General features: G+C 45.1%; 2 protein-coding genes across 3 annotated transcripts in view; one reads left to right on the forward strand and one right to left on the reverse strand.

The window, feature by feature from the left end:
• TRIM55 (tripartite motif containing 55) overlaps positions 1-17028 on the forward strand; it is a 36163-nt gene extending 19135 nt beyond the window's left edge. The window contains exons 9-10 of one of the 2 annotated variants that reach the window (XM_082279460.1): positions 262-549; positions 15921-17028. In XM_082279460.1, the coding sequence (XP_082135586.1) occupies positions 262-549; positions 15921-16040 (408 nt within the window). In that variant the 3' untranslated portion in view covers positions 16041-17028. The remainder of the gene's footprint in view (positions 1-261; positions 550-15920) is intronic. The other variant, XM_082279461.1, reaches the window with a different exon arrangement.
• Positions 17029-18644: 1616 nt separating this feature from the next.
• Positions 18645-19856, reverse strand: CRH (corticotropin releasing hormone). The gene is made up of 2 exons (XM_082279481.1): positions 19737-19856; positions 18645-19189 (listed from the first exon to the last, which is right to left on the reverse strand). The coding sequence occupies exon 2, from the start codon at positions 19172-19174 to the stop codon at positions 18650-18652; it is 525 nt and encodes a 174-aa protein (XP_082135607.1). The 5' UTR covers positions 19175-19189; positions 19737-19856; the 3' UTR covers positions 18645-18649.
• Between the last annotated feature and the right edge of the window lie 403 nt (positions 19857-20259).

A 20259-nucleotide genomic window follows, 5' to 3' on the forward strand; every position in this document is an offset into this window, starting at 1 on the left:
CAGTTAGCTCTCCCTTCCCAGCTAGTTCTACCCTCCTGTTCTATTTTTCGGTTCATTTATTTTCTTTCTCTTGTCTGTGTTATTCAAAGGATAGTTGCTTTTGCTTCACATTTTGATTGCAATTATTTCAGATCATATAGTAGGACAAATCTATGCCTTGCAGTGATATGTAACAAACACAACATGCAGCACAATGTGACTACAGCAGGAAGGTAATGTGGTGCACTCTGCTTGTTCTTCTCTTTATCTGTCCTGATTAAGGATGTTGTTGTGACACCAAGTGGTTCTCAACAGACTCCCAAGTCTGACACTCAAGTGCCGGCCACAGCAGAAACCATCGATCCCTTGTTTTACCCTAGCTGGTATAAGTCCCAGTCACGGCAACCAAGCAGTCCGAGCTCAACCCCAGTGAGTGGGCTGGGAAAAGTAGGGACTCCTGTTTCTCTGGAAACAAGTGCAAAGAAGGCAGAAGCCCCGAAAGCAGCAACAATCGAGGAGAGTGCACCAGGGAGTGGTAAGGAAAGCAATGCCACTGCAGCAACGTCCAAGGTCAGTGCTTCCGAAGTCACCCCAGAGGGCTGTGACGTGCAGCAAGGCGGGAACAGCAATTGTTAAGGAAAATGTGACTTCATTTTCCTCTGCATGCAAAAGAATAAGGATAATTTCAAAGATATGAAAACAGCACAAATTTTCATTTCAGCAAAGCCACTGGATTTATAGATGGTTTCAGTATGTGACAGGCTGACTCTATAGCTTCAGAGCAGCATGCTGGTGGTTGCTTGTGCTTACCTGCCAGTGTACCTTGCTTGTGCCAGCTGTTACTCAAATTACTCACGCACAGGAGGTGTTGTGGAAAGGATGGTGATGTCTCTGCACATCAGATATTTGCATGTGTTAGTGGAAGAGAAATCCTGTGCATGAGATTACTCTCATCACCTGCTGAAAGTCTGTGTTTGTGCTGTCCTACCATGGCTGGTTGAGCAGCTGTGGCTTGGCTTTGCCTTCTGCAGCTCTATGGCTGCACCTGGAGTGTTTCCCCACGTGAACATGAAGCTATGCAAACACCCAGAGCCCTCTTGTGTGTTTGATTGCCTCTCAGTAAGCAGTGTGATTTCCTGGGTTCAGATCTGTGGCAGAGGGTTTGCTCCAACAATTCTTGAGACTTGATTAAAAGAGAGCATGAAGATAATACATTTCAGTTCAGTGTTAGACACTCAGCAGCATGATGGGATAACAGATACTGATGTGTTGAGTACAGGAGGATGTTTTCCTTAAAATTACAATATTAGAGTTGGTATAACCTGAATTTGAATAATCCTCCTTCAGCATGTGTATACAAACTCCACATGGGCCAAAGATACAACAAACAGAATTGAGAGAGCTGTGCAAGGATTTGGACACTATACCAACTCCTGCTCCAGTATCTGGTGATCAGCCCATGAGCAGCACTCCATAAATAAAACCATCATAATTCACAGGTTCCAGCTGCATGTTTTAACAAAGCAATTACCTGTATGTGTGCAATGAGAGGAGATTATCTGTGTGTGTGTCTGTGTGTGTGTGAGAGAAAGCACAAGGAGGTAGTAAGTATTTCATGCTTTTTCCTTTAAGTCTAGAGATGACTACATAGCATACATAAGCAGCTATATAGTCAACAATTACAGACTGTATGACAATAGGTAAACAATCAGGCACAAAGTTAGGAGAAGGAGTTCACAGAGATGTGATAAAAGGGGCTCTTATCTTCTACTACAGGTCTCAGTCAGTGACACTTGAGTTTGGTGGCTGACTTCTCTGGCTTTCTTAACAAAAGCAACATTTGACCACCAAATTTCAGTGGCTATTTTTCAAGTCAGGGTTTGATTGGAGAATATTTGAGTGGAATTAAAAACCAAAGTACTTTAAAATTATCAAATCTACTATGACATTGTCTTCTTAAGTATATTCAAAATGAGCTGGCAAAAAGTAAATTCACAGTGAAATTTATTGGTGCTGTTTCTTCTTATCAGTTACACTGATGACCAGGCAGCCTAACTTCACCATAGGTAGGTAAATTCTGTACTAGGTTTACTTCCTGGGAGCTTGCCTAAGTGTGGTCTGCATCCCTCAGCCCCAACAACAAGAAAAGGAACAAAACTTGCATTTGATGTGGGCAGCTGTCTGAAAAACAACAGCAGTTGGGTACCCAGCTTTCTTCATTGAGTACTACGAGCAAAAACAGGCACATAGGAAAGATGTCAGTTCCTGTTGGCATGTGAGTTTGGGGGTGCTGCATCTTGGTATTTTCCCAGATCACAGGTGACACTGACATTTTGGGAGGAGGAGGAGGCTGTCAAGAAGAGTAGCTCATGGTTCTGGTGATGTGGGAGAATGCAGCAGGGGAAACAGCTGAGGATGGGATTGCTGCTGGGCTGGAGACAGGGCAAAGGATAGGAAAGCTCAAGAAGCAGTAAATTGCAGAAGAATAGGAAAAGCAGAGTGACCAAGTGAGAGTGATGCCGTGAGATGATGCTGTAGTCAGGTTTAAGGATCTGAGCTGAGATGTGTCTATGTCACAAAGGAAATGGCTGCTGTTGTGTGGCAGTGATTATTTTCAACTCTGTGAACTTCAACTTTGTCTTTTTCCTGCATGTGGTTTTACACAACCCACTCTGAAATGCTGTATTCCCTTACTTTTCTTTAAACCCCAGCTGATGTTCTTCACACCACTGTATTTACTCCATTCCTCTAATTAAAGTATATCATGGAAAAGTGCTGTGGAAACAGAACTTTTTCACAGAACATAGTGATAATGACTAGTTCATGTGATGACAACACTGGTGAAGCACTCTTCTTATTTTCTCACAGGAGTTAGCATTCTGCCTAACACTTTTGGCATTTCTTATCATACTACACCGTCTTTGGAATCTGATTCAATACATGATTTGTACTTTCATGGGTAGGAAATACTTCATTTTACCATTAACTAACAGTTCAAATTGTGCATCTGGTGATGTTCCTACATAGCTTTAAAGGATTTTTTTTCCTTTCTTCCCATCCAAAAACATCATGCTAGTTCACAATATGAGCTGCCTAAAACATTTCTTCCTCCTCACAAATGCCATCCTTCAGCTTACTCCTGCATGGTTAAACATTGCATCTCCCTGGTTCAAAATGAAAAGAGACATTTACTCTTGCAGACATATGGGCTCTTATTTCAGTTGCTGTTCAGATGACCAGCAGGATGGAGAACCTGTTGGTTGACAGATGTGAAGAACACCAAGCTTGTTCAGTCCAACAAGCAGGGGAGGAAGAGCTGGAGAGTAATTATTGCCATCAGATGGGTAAAGGTCAGGAAAACAAATCCATTGAATAATCCTGCTGCCAGGATTGTTATGGCAAGCAAATCACCTGTGCCCCCTTGGGTGGATGGCTCAAGCCCCACTCCCCAGAGGTCCCCACAGAGATAGTGGAAAGGGGTCCCCTCACACCCCAGCTCACACAGCACACCCCACATTCCCTTCAGGTCCCCACAGGCATTCAAAACTATCCCTCCCACATTCCCAGTGAGCATGGAGTACCAATAATGGCCATTAAAATTCAGCATTTGCAGGAATCCCAACCGGTTTAGACAAAGGCTTTTTTCCTTAGGTCACATTAAGAGCTGAAATATCCACAAGATCAAGGACTAAGAACTTCACTACCAAGTGAAGTTGTCCCAAATACAAACTCTGTAATCTAAACCTTAACTATTCCACAACATCTCTTCTGGAGTAACCCCTTTCTTGGTAGACAAGATCCATTACTTAGTTCTTCCAGCTCTGAATTCATGGTCCTCTTAGGTAAGACATACATGTGTGTTCAATTTTCAGTGTGATATGACTGACCTACAGAGAATTCTGTATTACGACTGGGATGTTTAATGTTATTTACTGAAGACTAAAAACTTGTGACACCAAACAACTGTAGTTACCTTTGGGTATTTGCTCAAATGACAGACAAATTCAATTTTGATGTATTCCTCAACACAAAAATGCTTGGTTTTCCCTGCTCACTTCCTGCACTGTACTCTCAGCACTGTACATGATATGGAGCATCTATGGAAAATGGCAAATTATTATTCAGCTTTTATGTGCAGAACTTCCAGCACTATGACTGAAGAATATCTCTCCATTAAAAGAATAAAAAGGGAGAGGGAAGAAGTTATCATCTACACTTTAGTTGAATAAATTAGGCAAAAAGATTCACTATCTGGCAGTAATTTGAATTTGAAGAGCACTGGACACTGTGAATCTCAATTAAGTTTATGGATCATGGTTTAATTTTCATTTATTTGTGTTTGTTTTTGAAAATTTGTTGTATTATTACAATAAGACATAGAGGTTGTTTGTACTCCTGGGAAATCAGGCATCTGAAGAGCACTGTGCTTTTTTCCCCCTCTCTTTTTGTTTTTAATTCAGAATACCTTTTGAAATTAAAAATAGACAAATGCAGAAAGCTCTTATTTCTACTCTATGTGGTCTCCAGTGACATCTTTATGATTTATTTAATAATGAAGTAGAAAGGAGGTGAAGGAAAAAGACATTTTGGTCTCAGATTCTATTTGCATAAAAATGGTTTTATTCTCCATGCATAGTGAACTGGCTGGTTAGACAGTTTATGTGTCTTTATCTTTCATGGGAGATCTCAGGTCACTGCCCTTGTTCCTTTGTGGGATAAGCCCCTGAAAGTCAAATAACAAAATTACTCTGAATAACTGTATAATTATTTACAATAATAGTATAAATCTGTATGACTGTCATAATAAGAGCAGCATATAATTTATTTTCAGGCTGTTTTAATAGAATTTCCCAATAGGGATTTCCTTGTTTTTCAGCAGCAAAAAGAGATAAGTTCCCCTATTAATTCTAAATATTTCCTTTATTTAAGGGTTGTTTCACTCTAAGAAATTGTATTGATGTATCTATAAATTTCCTCCAGAGTGCAGGAAGGTGTAGCAGCAGGGATAAGGCAACAAGAGTTGCAGCCCACAGGTATACAGACTGCTTACTGTAAGAAGGGACAGAAGAAGATGATTCAGCAGGAACAAAATAGATAACTCTGCATTAGAGAGCCTCATCCTTCTTCAGGGAGTGCCTAAGTCAGAAGTGTGGTCACCACGGGCAGCTTCTGCCTCTGACGGAGAACGAGAGGCATCTCCAGCAAGAGAGAGTTCAGCAGCTGCTGCTGCTTCTCACTTGGCACCTCTTCCACCTGCCTGCTGAGTGTGAGGTGACATTGCTCCCAACCCAACTGCCTCTGTTCTGTGTCTAAAGTCGGGGGCATCTGAGCCTCTGGAGATGACAACCAGCAGCAAATGATTACAACACGGGGAGCAGGAATAGTGTCAATGAACTGCCTTGTCACCATGGGGAGGGATGTATTAGTGGAGGGTGACACAGACATTAGCAAGCAGGCCTTTCCAGTGCATGGGAGAAACAGGTCTTGGAGTCCCACAAATTTCCCTAATCATGTTTTGTTGGCAACATCTCTCATACAGTGAAACCATATAAATTTGTGAGAGTTCATCAAAATCTTGGTTTGTCTGTGTCTGTAGTTACCCAGTTTATTTCACCTAAGACGAAGTACTGGACCCTGTATTCCATTGCTCAAATTCCCCACAAGAAAAGAGTCAGTCTGTGGCTCCAGAGGACTCCAGTGCATACATTTAGTCCAAAAGGAAGTGCGAGTTAATCATCCACAAACAGTAGCCTGATCTAATTTCCCTTTGCAGCCAGTAAGTACAGTGCTTTAATTCCATGAGGATATAAAATATAATCAGGACTGAACTGTTTGGGAGGGGAAATACTAATGGAATGGCCTATGCTAATCTTGTATCGTTAGTTTTAAAATTTTCTATTATTTGCTTGCAACCTTATGCCATCTGCCAGAATTACCATAAGGATAGTCCTCTCTGTATTCATGTACTGTAGTTCACTTTGCCCTGCTGCTGAATACTTTAATTTCAGCTGGTGATCCTTCAAATTTTTTTCCACAAGACAGCTTTAAATCGTATCAGAGAGGTCAGTATTTAGCTAAGTTTTAGCTGATTGGTTTTCATGTCCATATGCAGACAACATGGACAAAATAAGATCATTGAAAACCAAAGTAAGGCCAAGAGATTACACTGTCCTCTTTGCCCACATACCTCCACTTTTCCATCAGGGTATAAAAGGCGTGGTCCCACATTTTAGCACAGTACTGCTCTGGAATGTTTGCACAGGCATGGCACCAGAACATAAATGAATAATTTTCTCTTCACCAAATTGGAAACTCAGTATTGCCAATCTGCTCAGGTAAGGAAGACAAGTACCCACTTTAAGCCAGCTGTTCCAAGAGGGATTTCTTGCTCAAGAGAAGGCAGTCTTTCAAGACTGGATCTTGAAGGAATGGTGCTAAGAAAGGGTCTTCATTCCCTCTGGCGCATCCGACTCAGCCTTCCCTCAGTTTCCCCAGGGCAGAACAGGAAGTTAGCATCAGCCACAGGCATGGCCCAGGTAGCTCTCTTCCAAGACACCAGCTGCTGCTCCAAAGGCTCACTGCTCCCTGCAACAAGCGTGTTTAGTGCTAATGAAGGATCCAGAAATGTAGACAGCAAAAATCAGCTTGATATTTGCAATCTAGGTCTTGATATACCTGTATTTCACCTTTCCTTAGATAGAAAAGTGATAGGTTTATTTCTGTACCATTAAAAGATCTGCAAGGTTTGACTGAATGAAAATGGGTCACCTATTCTTCATGAAGCTGAGCTTTTTGTAGGAGACCATTGAATCAGCTGGTGCAGAAGCCCAAATCAAGCTCTGTTTCAATCTTCTTCCTAAACATCTCTTAAATTTCACCTGGGGGAAAAAAAGGCGTTCAGCCTGTACCTGAACTATAGGGCAAACACTAGATGTAAGAAACTCAGTTAACAGTCAAGAAATTCTGCCTTTGCTTCTCTGTAGTCAGACTCAGAGAGTTGGGACTCAGTGATAGCAGCTACATCAGTGGCCACTGGCTGATGTTCAGTTGGTGGCAAATTTTGCCTGTAAATTTCCATTTTGTATCTTGACTTTGTGCTTCAGGTGCATTTTTTCCCCTTGGTTTGGCAATACATGCAGAGGAAATCAGGAAAGTCTTGATTGTTCCTTTTTTAACACCTCTGTCTCCCTTAATTCTGAGAATTATCTGGGTGATTCAGAGGCAGCCGTGATGAGTCGTGAGGGCAATGCATTAAGACCAGCTTTCAGACAATAGTTTCTCATAATTAATATGAGTGGCAAATACTTCACCTGAAGTTTTACCTCAAATAGTCTGCTCTGCTATTTGTCTGGTGAGTCATAGATACCATCTGATTTATGGATATTTCTTTTTTTTCAGTCTATTACTAGTAAAAGGATCTCCACAATGACAGTTTGGACAAAATTATTTTTCCTGTTGAAATTAATACAAAGCCAGGCTCACCTAGACATTGTCTTTCTGTTACTAGCTCATTTAAACACTGACTTTTACCTCCATTCAACCTCCTCCTTCAAGCATCATTCATTCTGCTCATTGTTAAGGTGTTTGGAAAGGAAAATAGAATGTAAACAAAAAATATTTCTTAATCACGGATGAACTGTTGCTGGTTTACATCACATTACAATAGATGTATGTCATAACTACACAAACCATCTGTTTGTGGAATATTTGGTTAGTTATCTTACTGCTTTGAGACAGCCCAGGTTTTCAGGGTAGCCATTCACTCCCCTCTGGAAAGCAGCACTGGTAGTCCTGTAACCATTAGAGATGGATCAATATTTAAATGCCAGCCTATCTGACTGAAAATCCCAGTGGTGGTAATTAGTTAACTGGGCCTGAGCCCCTATGTTTGGATAGTGTATCATTCCACTTGCAGGCCTTCCAGGCTTGTGAGCAGATGAGGGGCTGGACTGCAGCACCCTGCAGTGCCCACCTACCGCACATTTAAAACAGAGATAAAGACCAGGGGGGCTGCATGCGCAGCCAAAATTAAATGGAAAAAAGGGAGACAGACATATCAAATGATGATGGTTCAGTCTTATATCTCTTTCCAGGTGATATGTATTCCTGGCATCTTTGCAATAATCTTCAGGTCATTAAGTAAGAGACCGGTGACTAATTAAAAAAGCCTGTTATCCCTGGCTGCCAGCCCAGAGGTGCTGCGATGTTCAAACCATGCTACAGATGTCCAACACAGACATCATGCCTTTGACTGAGCAGAGAATGGGGATCTCATAATCCTGAAGGATACGTGATCTGAATTTCTCATTGCCCTTTTCAATTTAGAGAGCACCCTATAAAATCTGCCTGAGTCTATCTCAGCCACTGAAGGTGGTGATTGAAATACAGATCAGTCACTCAGAGCACTCCTGGCTCAGCACTTCTGTACACAGAAGTGGTTTTTGTTCATGATGAAACACTTGCTGTATGACTTATTCTATTACAAAATGCCTTACCCAGAAAATACAGCTGTCATTTCCCCCATCAGTGCTGATGAGCCTCTTCAACGTCTGGCAAAGATTTGTTTTTAAAATAAACTCATTTTTATATTTATGCAGAATTTCAAAATTTAATTTGATAAAATAAATAATTTTATTTTTAAAAAAATTGAGCTGGTGCCTGCCAAAATGCAGGTCAGTTCCAAGCTTGCTTCTGGTGACAGTGACTGCAATCTGTACTCTATACCCTGTCAATACCTGGTCAATAACTGTAATTGAATCCAAAGCTCTAAAAGCAGAATTTATCACAGCTTCCTTGGACTTCACCTGGGAACAGTGTGAGATGGACAGAAGGAAGATTGAATTAATATCTTGCCCATCACTTGGCTGAGTGCTGTGCAAGCAGGCAGGCATTGCTAACAGGCAAGCAGAGATTACAGTGTGAGATTTGACGTGACAGACATCCATCTGGGAAGTCACGGGGCTACTCACTGAGCAATCTTGGAGTTGTGGAGCAGAGTCGTAGCTTGGATAACAGCTTCAGTTGCTGTGGTTGCAGTAAGGAGAAGATTCAGACAACTGGAGACATGGAAAAATGAGCACACAAAGGAAAAGTGGTAGCAGCAACAGCTGATGAGAGAAAAAATGTTGTAACCGTGGCTGAGACTTTCTTTTTCTGTTATGTGGTGGCTTTAAGGAATGGCAACAGGTTGCTTTTGCTGACAATCCAGCTTTTTGTCCTGCACCTCCACTGGATTTGTCTCTCAGAGGAGCTGTGCTGTGCCCACAGCTCACGTACACCACTCTCACTCCTTGCACACTTACAAGAGCCCAAGTCAGTCACTCACTCACAATGTGAGCGGCACGGGATGAGCCTGCAAGCATGGGATGTGCATGTCTACACACCTCAAAGCTATGCTGGCTCTGTTATCTGATCCCATGAATGGAGCTCCAGTGTGAATCACAGTCTGAACTATCACTCTGTGTCATTCATTAGATTTACAAAAGTGCCATTTGCAGAGGAAGAAAAAACTTTGATATACAAAAGTCCATATTAGTCAAAGGAAAGACTGCCTGACAGAGACAGACAGGACATTAAACCATTACTATTTTTGCCACTTCTCCCTGAAAGCTAATAGCAAATTTTCTAGAACATGGATTAGATTGGTTACTGCCATGGAGAAGTTCTTGGAAGGTCTTTACTTCACTTTTAACTTGTTAATCTGAAGTCATATCTATTTGTCTGACAAAGCAGCAGTAGGAGGAAGAGGGAAGAACTGGTAGCCATGAGTGGCACTGGTGACCAGCGGGTACCACGTGACCAGCACTTACTCCTGCAGCCTCTCAGTATGATCCTTCCTTTGCTAGACAGTTCTCCAGCAGGGCTGGGAGCGAGCAGAAGGGTAGAAGGCTGATTGATCAGGAGGACCCAAAAAACCTTCACTCCAAGAGGAATGAAGAATGATGTGGATAGATGCAGGACAGACTGTCTGATCATGCAGCCCTAACATTCACGTGTTTTTAAGACTCTCCTCTTGGGTTTCCTTCATTTTCCAGGACAGTGGCAGGACTAGGTTTTATGCAAATGTGTAGTTAATTACTCTCAACAAAAAGTTGGACCAATGATGTGCAGCAATCAGTCAAATATTACACAAGTATGTTATTTCTGCCTTTTCTTCGAGTCATGAAAAAAATAGGTGACTTACATAAGGGAACTGTATTTCATTTGTCCCAAGTAATATTGAGAAGAAAGCTGCTTTCCCACACCATACTCTAATGCAGTTTCCACCACAGGTTCAAGTGTCTGGACCTCCCTGTCCCATCAGAGGTGTGTGGAACCTATACCAAAATAAGCCAGTTGTGCTGTTTTCCTCTGAAATATATTTGATGTCTTTGAGATCATTATGTAAGAGACTCTGCATTAGGCATTATCCACATAATGTTAATTGTAGTATAATGATGATCTATTGAAGAAAGGCATTTCTTCCCAATGGACTTTTAAAGTCCATTACTGACCACAATTAAGAGAGTGATATATCTCGTTCTGTGACTGATGGAGCTTGTCTGTGCATATAATTTTGTCTGCTACCTTATGTATTTCTGTGGCAGGTAATTGTAGCAATTATTTTGGAGAATGCTCTGTTGATTCCCACTGATAAAAAAGATCCATGCAAAATAAGCAGCCTCTTAGCTTTGACACAATATTGTTGTGATATACGTGACAGCTGCCAGGTGTTATGCTGAAGGAGCTAGACTGCATAAAAATATGAAAACAAAATGCTTGAACTAAAGTTTAAACCATTTAAAAATAACCTGTTGTGCTCCCTTTGTTTCCGCTGCCTGGAAGTGTTGAGTGCCAGAAGTGTAACACTTGACATTTGAGGCAGACAAACATAGCCTACAGATTCTGTGATTGCTTTGCAACCAGCTAGCATTTTTTAATCATGCCTGTTCTTGTCAACACTGGGGGTTGTTTCTAAACAAGCCAGCTAAAAATGGGAATTAAATTTAATTTCTTGCTCATTTTCTGAGGCTAAAGAAACCCTAGAAGCAAGGAACCTGTATTTTCACAGCTTCTCTCTCCAAGACCCACACTTCCTAACAAATTCACACCCTTGCTCTCCTGCCGGATCAAGAGGAGGCAGTGAAGGCACTGGGTAGTTCATGTGCCTCTAAGGGTGGGGATCAATTTTTTCCTCTGGAAGCAAAGGTGATTCAGGAGTTTCTGGCCAAATGGCCCTGCTTCTTATTGCTGCCCAGATGCCATCACTTACAGGGCATTTGTGCTGAGGCAGCTGTTTGTTGAGCTGTGCTGAAATCAAATCATTCAAATGATCCAGGTTTAAAAATATCTTCCTTCACCTCAAAAAAACCAACAAAAAAAATTAATGTCATTCCAGTGACATTCCCATTCTTAGCACAGCCCTTCAAAGAGCTGTAGCAATGCAAATGGGCAGTGAACCATGGAACCAAAGCAGGAAGAGGTAAATGGGGACCCAAGGGGCAGAACCTGCTTTGGTTAGCATTATTGCTCCAGAAAACATTCATATAAATTGTAACCAACTGCCTCATCCATCTGTGTTAAAGTAGATTATGAAGCCATTCAGCCCTTCACCTTTCCTCCCCACTTCCTAAATTTAAGAGTTTGTGATCTTGTAAAAGTAATAGTGCAAAGTTCTGAATTCCTATCCAGGAGTTTTCGAATATCCTGAAATACTTGGCTGGAATCTTTCTCGTGTAATTGCTTAAAAGCCAGATCTAGTCTAACCCAGTCACCTGGAGTGTCTCTAGAGTCAGTAGAAAGAAACAAGTACCTCCAGAGGGCAATCCACTTCTTTGAGGATGGCACAAATCACCCTCTGGTTGTGCCTTTCTCTAATCACTCCCATTAGAGGGGATGAATAGAGTTTGCTTGAGTGGATATCTGGTTTCTGGATGACTAAAGTTTATCAGTATAGATCCCAGCCTTGGTACCTAAAAGCTATGGAGATTCGTGCTGGTAAAGCAGAAAACAATGTGTAGACTTCATTGTATTTCAAATACCTAAAGGGCCTAGACTGCCTATTTTTCCCCAGCATAAATAGGATAACTTCTGGGACCTAATAAATGAAAATGTTATGATAAACCATCCCATTGACCTCTTTCCTCATGTCCACACCTTTTTACAAGAACTTTATACAGATTTAAGCAGAGTCCTGCTTAAGGAAGCAAATGAAAGATGCTGAATATCTGCAACTTTGAAACGACTCATCAGGCTCAACTCTGAGATCCTTATACTGTTTATTCATGCAAATTCTAGTGTGCCAGATGCTGAGGAGTGCTGAATGGCTGCTCAGTGGGAGTTGTGGTTACTCAGCACCTCCAAATAATTGACATGTAAACTCCAGCCTGGACTTTGCTTATGGGAAAAACAAAACCAGCCATCAGTCATGCACAGTGTGCTTCCCTCCCCACTTCATGAGCTGGCCTGGTGAAAATTCCTGGTGCTTATTGAAAGCACCATCTGATGTCACTCAACACCACAGGGGAAAACATAAATCAAAGTGTAAGTATTCAGCACTCTCTCAGCATTGGCCTAATGTAATTAATGTAATCTGAGGTAAACACTTTAGTTATTCCTTATTACTTTTAGGGACCCAAAGGGTTGGGACTTGTTATTTTAGGTAATGTGAAAACCGAGCCCTATCCGTGAGATCTCCAAGGCAAAGATAAAGCTCAGGTAGAAGCTTGACAACAGTTACCTAATAGCAATGGACAAACACAATAAAGTGTTGAATCTGGACTGTCTTACAGGCATGTGGCAAGGGTTGTGCCATGCTCAGCACAGAGCTTTCCTCTGGCAGCAGAGTAGGGTTGCAGTAACAGGGAAATCAAGATAATCCAGCATGAGATTATGAGGACCTACAGAGCGGTCAGATGCCTGAATCCCAGTGACACTGAGTAGACCTGCTTCTGCATTCTGTCTTTCACAATCACAGCCTGGTTCCAAACAGGTCTTTTTCTGTAAAATCTACAGCTGAAATCTTTGTCTCAGACAATTCCAGCACACTGTATAACTCTGAGTTGTGTGGGCTGCTGTTGGAAGGGAAGAATGGATTTAATAACCTGGACAAAGTTGTTGCTGGCGCCTTTTGATGGTTTCTTGTCTTACATGAAGAGAGCATACCTCAGTCACTGTATGATTCAGAGACAAACACTAAAGTGTCACAGGTGTGAAAACACAAGCCTAAGAGCCAAGTAATGGCCCTACTGTCAGTTTTGTGCTTGCTTCACTCCTGGCTGGGTGTGATGGAAAATGATTGGTCGTGGAAAGGCACATCAAGGTATTGCAGACTGGCAGCCTGCTGAGTCCAGCAAGGTGCAGGGAGCAAATGCTTCATCCAGCCAAACCCAGTGGGAATGCGTTGGCGTTCCAGCATTGTTTTGCTGACACAGAAAGATGTCATCACAACAAAATATGAAGGAGTTAACACATTATGAAATACAGTTTTGGCAGTGATGCAGACAAAGATTGTTGTGCTTGAAGTGCAGTACCAGCACCACTGGTTAACAGGGTAATGTAGTCAGCTTGCCAGTCTAACTCATTACATTGTGCTTTCTTTCTTCTTATATATTGGCTCCAAAGCCTATGAAGCACCCAGCGTAACTTTAAACTTGTAGGTAGTTCTTTGCTTCAAAGTTAATCTTGATTTAATGTAAATTTCTGGATAGTGGCTGGTTGGAAGAGCAGGTGGAAGTGCTGAAGGAAGCCTGCCTTGCATAGGAAGAGAAATTACAAGGTAACAGTGTGGGTTAAAGAAAAAAAAGGAAAAAAAAAAAAAAGCAGGAATTGTGTTTTAAACTTCTTGCCAGTCCTAGTCCTTTACAGGGTGAGAAGTGAGGAGGGTTTTCCCATGCCTGCTTACACACACTGCTGAGGGCTTGGTGCACAAAATTGCACAACCAGTTTCAAAATTACTCTAAGCTAGTACAGGCATTCTGACTGCCCTTCCAAAAATAAAGGCAAAATTTTCAGCATCACAAAAGGCTAATAAACCACCTACGCTCCTGCATCTACCAAGATCAAGAGAGTGCCAAATGCCTTATAACTCAGAAAGTCTGGCTGTGTATTTACTGCTGATACCTGACTTTTGTAATCAGGTTGAAAGATTTGCAATCAGCACTTTCCAGGGCTGAGAGGCAGATCTTCTATAATCAGGACTCAATTAGCTACCTGCCTTTCAGCTGAAGATCTGGCCCCCTGGGCCCAATTCTTTACCATACTTTTGCATAAGCCTGGGAGACAGCCCTTCTCACCAGCATTGCTGGAAATGGACTTTTGCATTCAAGTAGGCAGCTGTTTCTCCCATGATTTTCACCATGCTTGTGCTCTCAATAAAGTACATTATAAAGTTAGCAAGCAAATCTATTTTTGTCTGCAAGATCCCTCTCCATAAAAATTTTTTCTGGGTCCTGTATGTTGCAGTGAGTAGCAAAGAATCTAAGTCAAAGATTGGTCCACATTTCAAATAGTAAAGCAATTTCTCAGGTAATATTTCACTGAAATAAATAGGGCTGTTTCAATTTAGAGCAACCAGGGATCTTGATTAAAATGGCACTGTGAACTCTAATTAGATATAAATAAAGAAATTGGGATCAATTTCTCTTCATACCTTCATGCTGTCTTGTTTGTTGGTGACACTTAAATAGGTAGTAACTGGAATGAAGCCCAATAGCCAATTTCTGCTTAGCACACCACTAGTTCTTACTTATTCCTGTAGTACAATTTAACAGTAAGTACTTACAAAAATGCTTAGGAAAATCATCCATCCCATGCTTCAGTTCCTCACAGGCAACCCTGCTTCGATGTTTGTTGCTGGATGTGTCTATTAGCAACACTGCTTTGGTAACTTTCTGCTTTAGGACAATTCTACAAATGATTGAGATGTTAAAATTCAGAGTATACTACTTTGTCATTTTCCCTCTATTGAGTAGTATGTTGACATCAAATAGTTCACCTGAGATCATGCTGAAGTTTCCAAAGTAAGCTAAAACCCTGCACAAAGAAGACTGGCATCAAGGCTGGTTTAATTTTAAGAATGTACAATAATGTGTGTGCATCTAGGAGCATAGAGGGCAAAAATATCCTGTATATTTCAAGTTAAATTGTGGTTTTAATGATGAAGACACGAGGCTTTCCTTAGCTAGCAAATCACCCATTTTTATATATTTTATCTTTAATAGGATTTCTGATACTATCACAAAGCAGTCTTCATTCTTTGCCAAAGGGATCTGGAACTAGTAAAATATTTCTGCCTATTACACTGGTCTGTTAAATATTCAACTAATTTTAGAAATTCCTTTTATTAGCAGCTACAGTATATCATGTCCAGATTCCCTTTTCTACTCTAAGTGTAGGATACCTATGCAAACAAAAGAGGGATATAAACGGAAGTTTATATCTCTGTATTATTTATTTCCTGTTCCTCATCTGAGTTAAATTGAAGTGAAATAAATATTAGAAGACTTTAAAGAAAAAAAAAAAAGAAAACACTTCCAAGGCAGATTTCATAACAGCAGAACAAGTATCATTTTGAGTGGCAATGCACTGGCAATAGCATTTGGCTCTGGTTCACATCAATCTGGAGGCCCAGCTACACAAGCCAAGCTGGCTCAGGATCCCTTCTGAACCGGCATTTATCACCTTCGGTGCAATAATATTCCAGAGGTCAATTCAGGACTAAACCCTTTCCACAGATGCAACACGCTCACCCAGCATAATCCTACTCAGCCACTGATCATGGCAAAAATCTCTCTGGCTTCTTTGGCGTTAAAAGTCTGTCTTAGCTTCCCAAATTTCCATGCTCCCTGCCTTTTGCCTTCTTTCCCACTTCATTCTGTTTCCCTGCATGTTGTGAAATCTTATGGATCTTAATGCAATGCATATTTTCTTCTTCCATTTATCAACCTTTCCTTCCTTTGCAGACTGGTTCTGAACCATACCCTCAAGGACGAGTGGAGGAAGCTCCCGTGAGCAGTGAGAGGGGTGACGAGCCGGCTCGTCATGTCTTCTCCTTCTCCTGGTTGAACTCACTGAATGAATGATGACTCACTTTGGCTGGCTTCTGGTGTGCTTCTCCTCGGAAAGACCGTGAGCACAGGCAGCCTGGCTGCAGTCAGCAAAGAAACTGGCCTGGAAAGGGACATCCACGCAGGTTTCATTCCTAGGAACTCAGCTGACCTCCACATCGTACCCTTGAGATGACAGACCTGAGAGGGAGGGGAGCATGGGGACAGATTACTATATGTATTGTAGTCAGAGTGTTTTCCAATAATTTCTTGCTTCCAAGGGGAAAGAAGCATCACTACAGCTTTAGGCTGAGCACTGCTAGTGTTTTGTAACTCACTGGATGGCACATCCCCATGTAGGTGTAAACACTTCACCAATGTTCTTAGCTAAAATGCTGGTATGATATTCTCTAGTAGCATCCTTTGCCAAAAGAGTGCTTCTCCTCAGTATCCTCCTGCATCCCTGCTTGTTGGTGCTGGTGACTTCAGTGACACTATCATGTCCTTGGCAGCCCCGAGTCAGGGTTGTGTCTAACAGTACTGGTGCCTCCCAGGCTGCGGAGGCTGAACACGGGAGGGAAGAAGGAAGCTGCCATTTCTTCCTTTGCACTTGCTCTTCCTACTAAACCACAACAGATGACGCTTACAGAAACACGTTATTTGTAAGGAAGATTCCCAGTGGCAGGAATGAGGAAGATGCACACATCAAAAGCACTGGCCAAGACCCCCACACAGCTCTGAGTAGGGCTCTCGGGCAGTTGCTGAAGTGCTGCCCAGTCTGTCCAGCCGTAACCTGTGTCTGTGTCTTCTCAGCCATCGGTGTGTGTACAAAAGGGGACATGTTCTTACATGAAACCAGAGTGTGATTAGGTGGTCACAGGTATTCACTCAAGGTTTAATCTGAAGCCCCTGTGCTGTGCTGTAGAAAAGGCAGATGCTGTCTGTCCTGTTCCGTGTGCATTGCAGATGTTGAGCCATCAAATGAAATCAAATTTGTGTCTTAAAAGAAGATTTACAAGTTGTACTGAAGGCGACACTCTGTGATTTTTGTCACTGGGAGCAGGATGTCAACACTCAGTAGTGTTTAAGAGAGACTGGCAGGCTGCCGGGAGTGCTTGGTGCCATAGGGGACCAGGTGTCAAGCTCTGCACTGGGTTACATGTGGATCTTTCCCAAATCCCCGAGCCAGGCCCTCAATGCACTGTTTTGGCAGGAGCCTGCGTGGGGCCATAAGGCTGCGCTGTGCCCCAGCAGGACTGGTGAGCTGGCAGTGCAGACTGGTTAGCAGGCTGTGTGGGGTCAGCCCCCGTCCTGGACACCCGTCGCTACCGGCCCGAGTGACATCAACCCTCACTGGTATCTGTTTTCCCTGGAGAACGTTCCCTGGAAAACTCTCCTGCGAGAGTTTTGGAGGGCTGCACAGGCAAGCTCCGCGCAAAGCTTTGGAACTGTCACAGCCCAGAACGAGCGCCTCCCAGCACCGCCACCGCATCGCCTCCGGCTGCTGGAGCAGCTTTTCCCTAGGATTTTGGTTCGGGGTGAGGGATTTACTATTTTCTCCCAGTCGTCCTGGAGATTTCCCCCAGCTCCTCCCGGAAAGTTTTTCCACACCCACTGCCGCCTCCCTAGAGCCCCTGGGGGGGACCCCGCTTGGGCACCGCCGTCGGGACGGGGGAAGCCGATGCAGGAAGGAACCTGCCCTTTTGGGGTGCGGGGAAAATACGCAGAGCCAGAACGAAAACGCAAAAGAGATGCGGGAGCGCCTCACCGCTTCCCCACCGCCGCTCCCCGGCGGGAGGAGGCTGCCCGATCCCGGCCACAGCGGCAGGAGCCAGGAAGCCCCTTCGGGGGGCTGCTGAGGTGGGATTCGGCAGCGCTGGGGGGCACCGATTTGACCTCGACAGCCCGTTCCCGGGAGCAGCCTGCGCCGAGGGCGGCGGCGTGGGGCAGCCCCCGTGCAGGGCCGGCGGCGTCGAGGCGCGCCTGTGGGAGAGCCCGCGGAGACCGGGCTCCCCGGGGCGGGGGGGGGAACATCCCTGGGGAGATACAGGGCTCCCCGCGGCTCTGGGTGTCCACGGCCGCGGGTGCCCTCCCCGCCCTGGTAAGCTCTGAGGGAGGCGGAGCAGCCCTCAGGCGTCTAGGCAAGAAAGTCTATCAAGTCATCTTTACTTTGCAGCTTTTATTAAAAATATAAATATTAAACATTCTCTTACACAACCAAATCGACCGAGCGCTGAAAAGATGTTTTATTGTGAAAATGTTTACAGGAAAAAAAGTGGATTGAAAGTAGCTTACAGAGATTCCCCCTCCCACCTCCCTGCCCCCAGCAGAAAAGTTTTCTGTCTTCTTGGCACCATTTTTTCCAATGCTCACACATCCCTACGTAGCGATGGCACTAGAATAACTGGGAAATGGAGAAATAAATAAAGGTAGGGGAGGTTACGAACGACACTCGTATTTCTGCACTTGGTACACGGTTGTGCATGCTAGTCAAGGGACAGAGGCTGTTCGGAGTACACCCTTCTAGGTTTAAAGCTATATAAAAATAAAGAGATGACATCAGAGCAGCACTATGGTACATCGGACGGTGTAATTATTCTTGTGCTAACTGCGGAATCTCTTTGGCAAGGCGGGGAGGGGCCGTTTCACTTCCCGATTATCTCCATCAGTTTCCTGTTGCTGTGAGCTTGCTGCGCTAACTGCTCGGCTCGGGCCATCTCCAAGACTTCTCGCAGGAGGTGGAAAGTCAGATCCAGAGAAATAGGAGGCTCCTCGGATCGCTTCTCCCTCTCCACGGCCTCACCCTCGGCTTCGCCCTCCTCTCGGCTTCCCGGCGAGCGCTCGGGCAGCTGCTGCAGCTGTTGAACCGCCGCCCGGAAAAAGTTGCTGGCGGAGGCTTCGGGGTGTAGGTGGCTGGTGCTGCTGGAGGAGGCGGAGAAAGAGCCAACGGGTCTCTTGTGATGGTTGCCCAGGCGCAGGAAATACTCTTCTCCCATGCGGAGCAGGACGGGCAGAGTTTGCTGCTGCTGCTGCTGTTGTTGCTGGAAGAAATCTGGCTGGTGCAGAGCCCCGGGGGCGGGTGCCGGGCTCTTGCTGAGAGCTCTGCACTCCTGGCAGGGCAGGAGGGCGACCAGCAGGATTCCCGTGGAGACCAGCAGCGGGATCTTCATGATCGGGGCCCAAACCTGCGGGGGCAGACGGGAGACGGGGTTTGGGTTACAAAGCCGAGTCGCGGCGGCGGGGAGGGCAGCGAGCAGCCGGGGAGGGGGCGTCCCCGCCGCCGCTGTCCCGGTGCTGAAACGCGCCGCTCCGCGCCCCTCCGCGCCGCTCCGCGTTCCGCACACCACCCCCGGCCACGCTCACCCCGGCCCGTCCACCCGCGCCGTCGAGGCGGCCGCTCCCCGCAGAACAAGCCCGCAGAACAGCCCGGCGGGGCGGCTCCGGGCAGCCCCGGCAGCGGCTCCCGGGGACCAGGCTGGGCTGAGCCCCTGCGGAGAGTCCACGCGTGTTCTCGACCCGCGCCTCTTCACCCACCCGGGGCGAGGGGGAACGTGGGGGGCCTTTGGCGGTGCGGCTCTCGCCACGAGCTGCGGGGTTCGAGCGCCCGTTCCCCACCTCCCCACTCCTTGCCCGGCCAGGACAGATCCCCGTATCCCGCGGGACACCGCGCTCAGCCCCGCTCAGCGCAGGGCAGCGCATCCGCTGCGCACCCGGGCGCGGCCCCGCACCTACCTGGGGCGGCGGTGGCGGCGGTGGGGCAGGGCGGGCGGCGGCGGGACTTGGCGGTGCCCGGCGTCCCTTCCTCTCGCTCTCCCTCGGAGCCGGCTCCTGGCGAACTTGGGATCAGATTTGGTAGTAATCAGAGCCGGGGCGCGGGATTTTTATAGCTTAGACCCTCTCCTGGAATCACGCAGAACTTGCCTAATAAGCTGACGCTCTCCTGACAGCCCGATTGCGTGCCCCGATCTACTGCTGAATAAATCATGGGGGCCCGTCGGAGCGGCGATGGGCCGAGTTTCGCTATCGCAACCCCAAATCTCACGTCCAATTATATCAACAGATATTTATCGCCTCTGCAGTGACGTCAGCCGGGCCGGGGGCCGGGGAGCAGGATGCCCCCCCCACCCCATTGACAAAAATACTTGAATGAGATTTCCTAGCGGGCGCGTACTATGAGAGGTCACTCCGGGGAAACTTTCCACTCATGGGCCGGCCCGCGGGGAGGGACCCGACCCGAGCGGGGCCGGGACTGCTA

Source organism: Coloeus monedula, assembly GCF_965178545.1.
Source record: "Coloeus monedula genome assembly, chromosome: 1".
In the NCBI taxonomy this organism is placed as follows: Eukaryota; Metazoa; Chordata; class Aves; order Passeriformes; family Corvidae; genus Coloeus; species Coloeus monedula.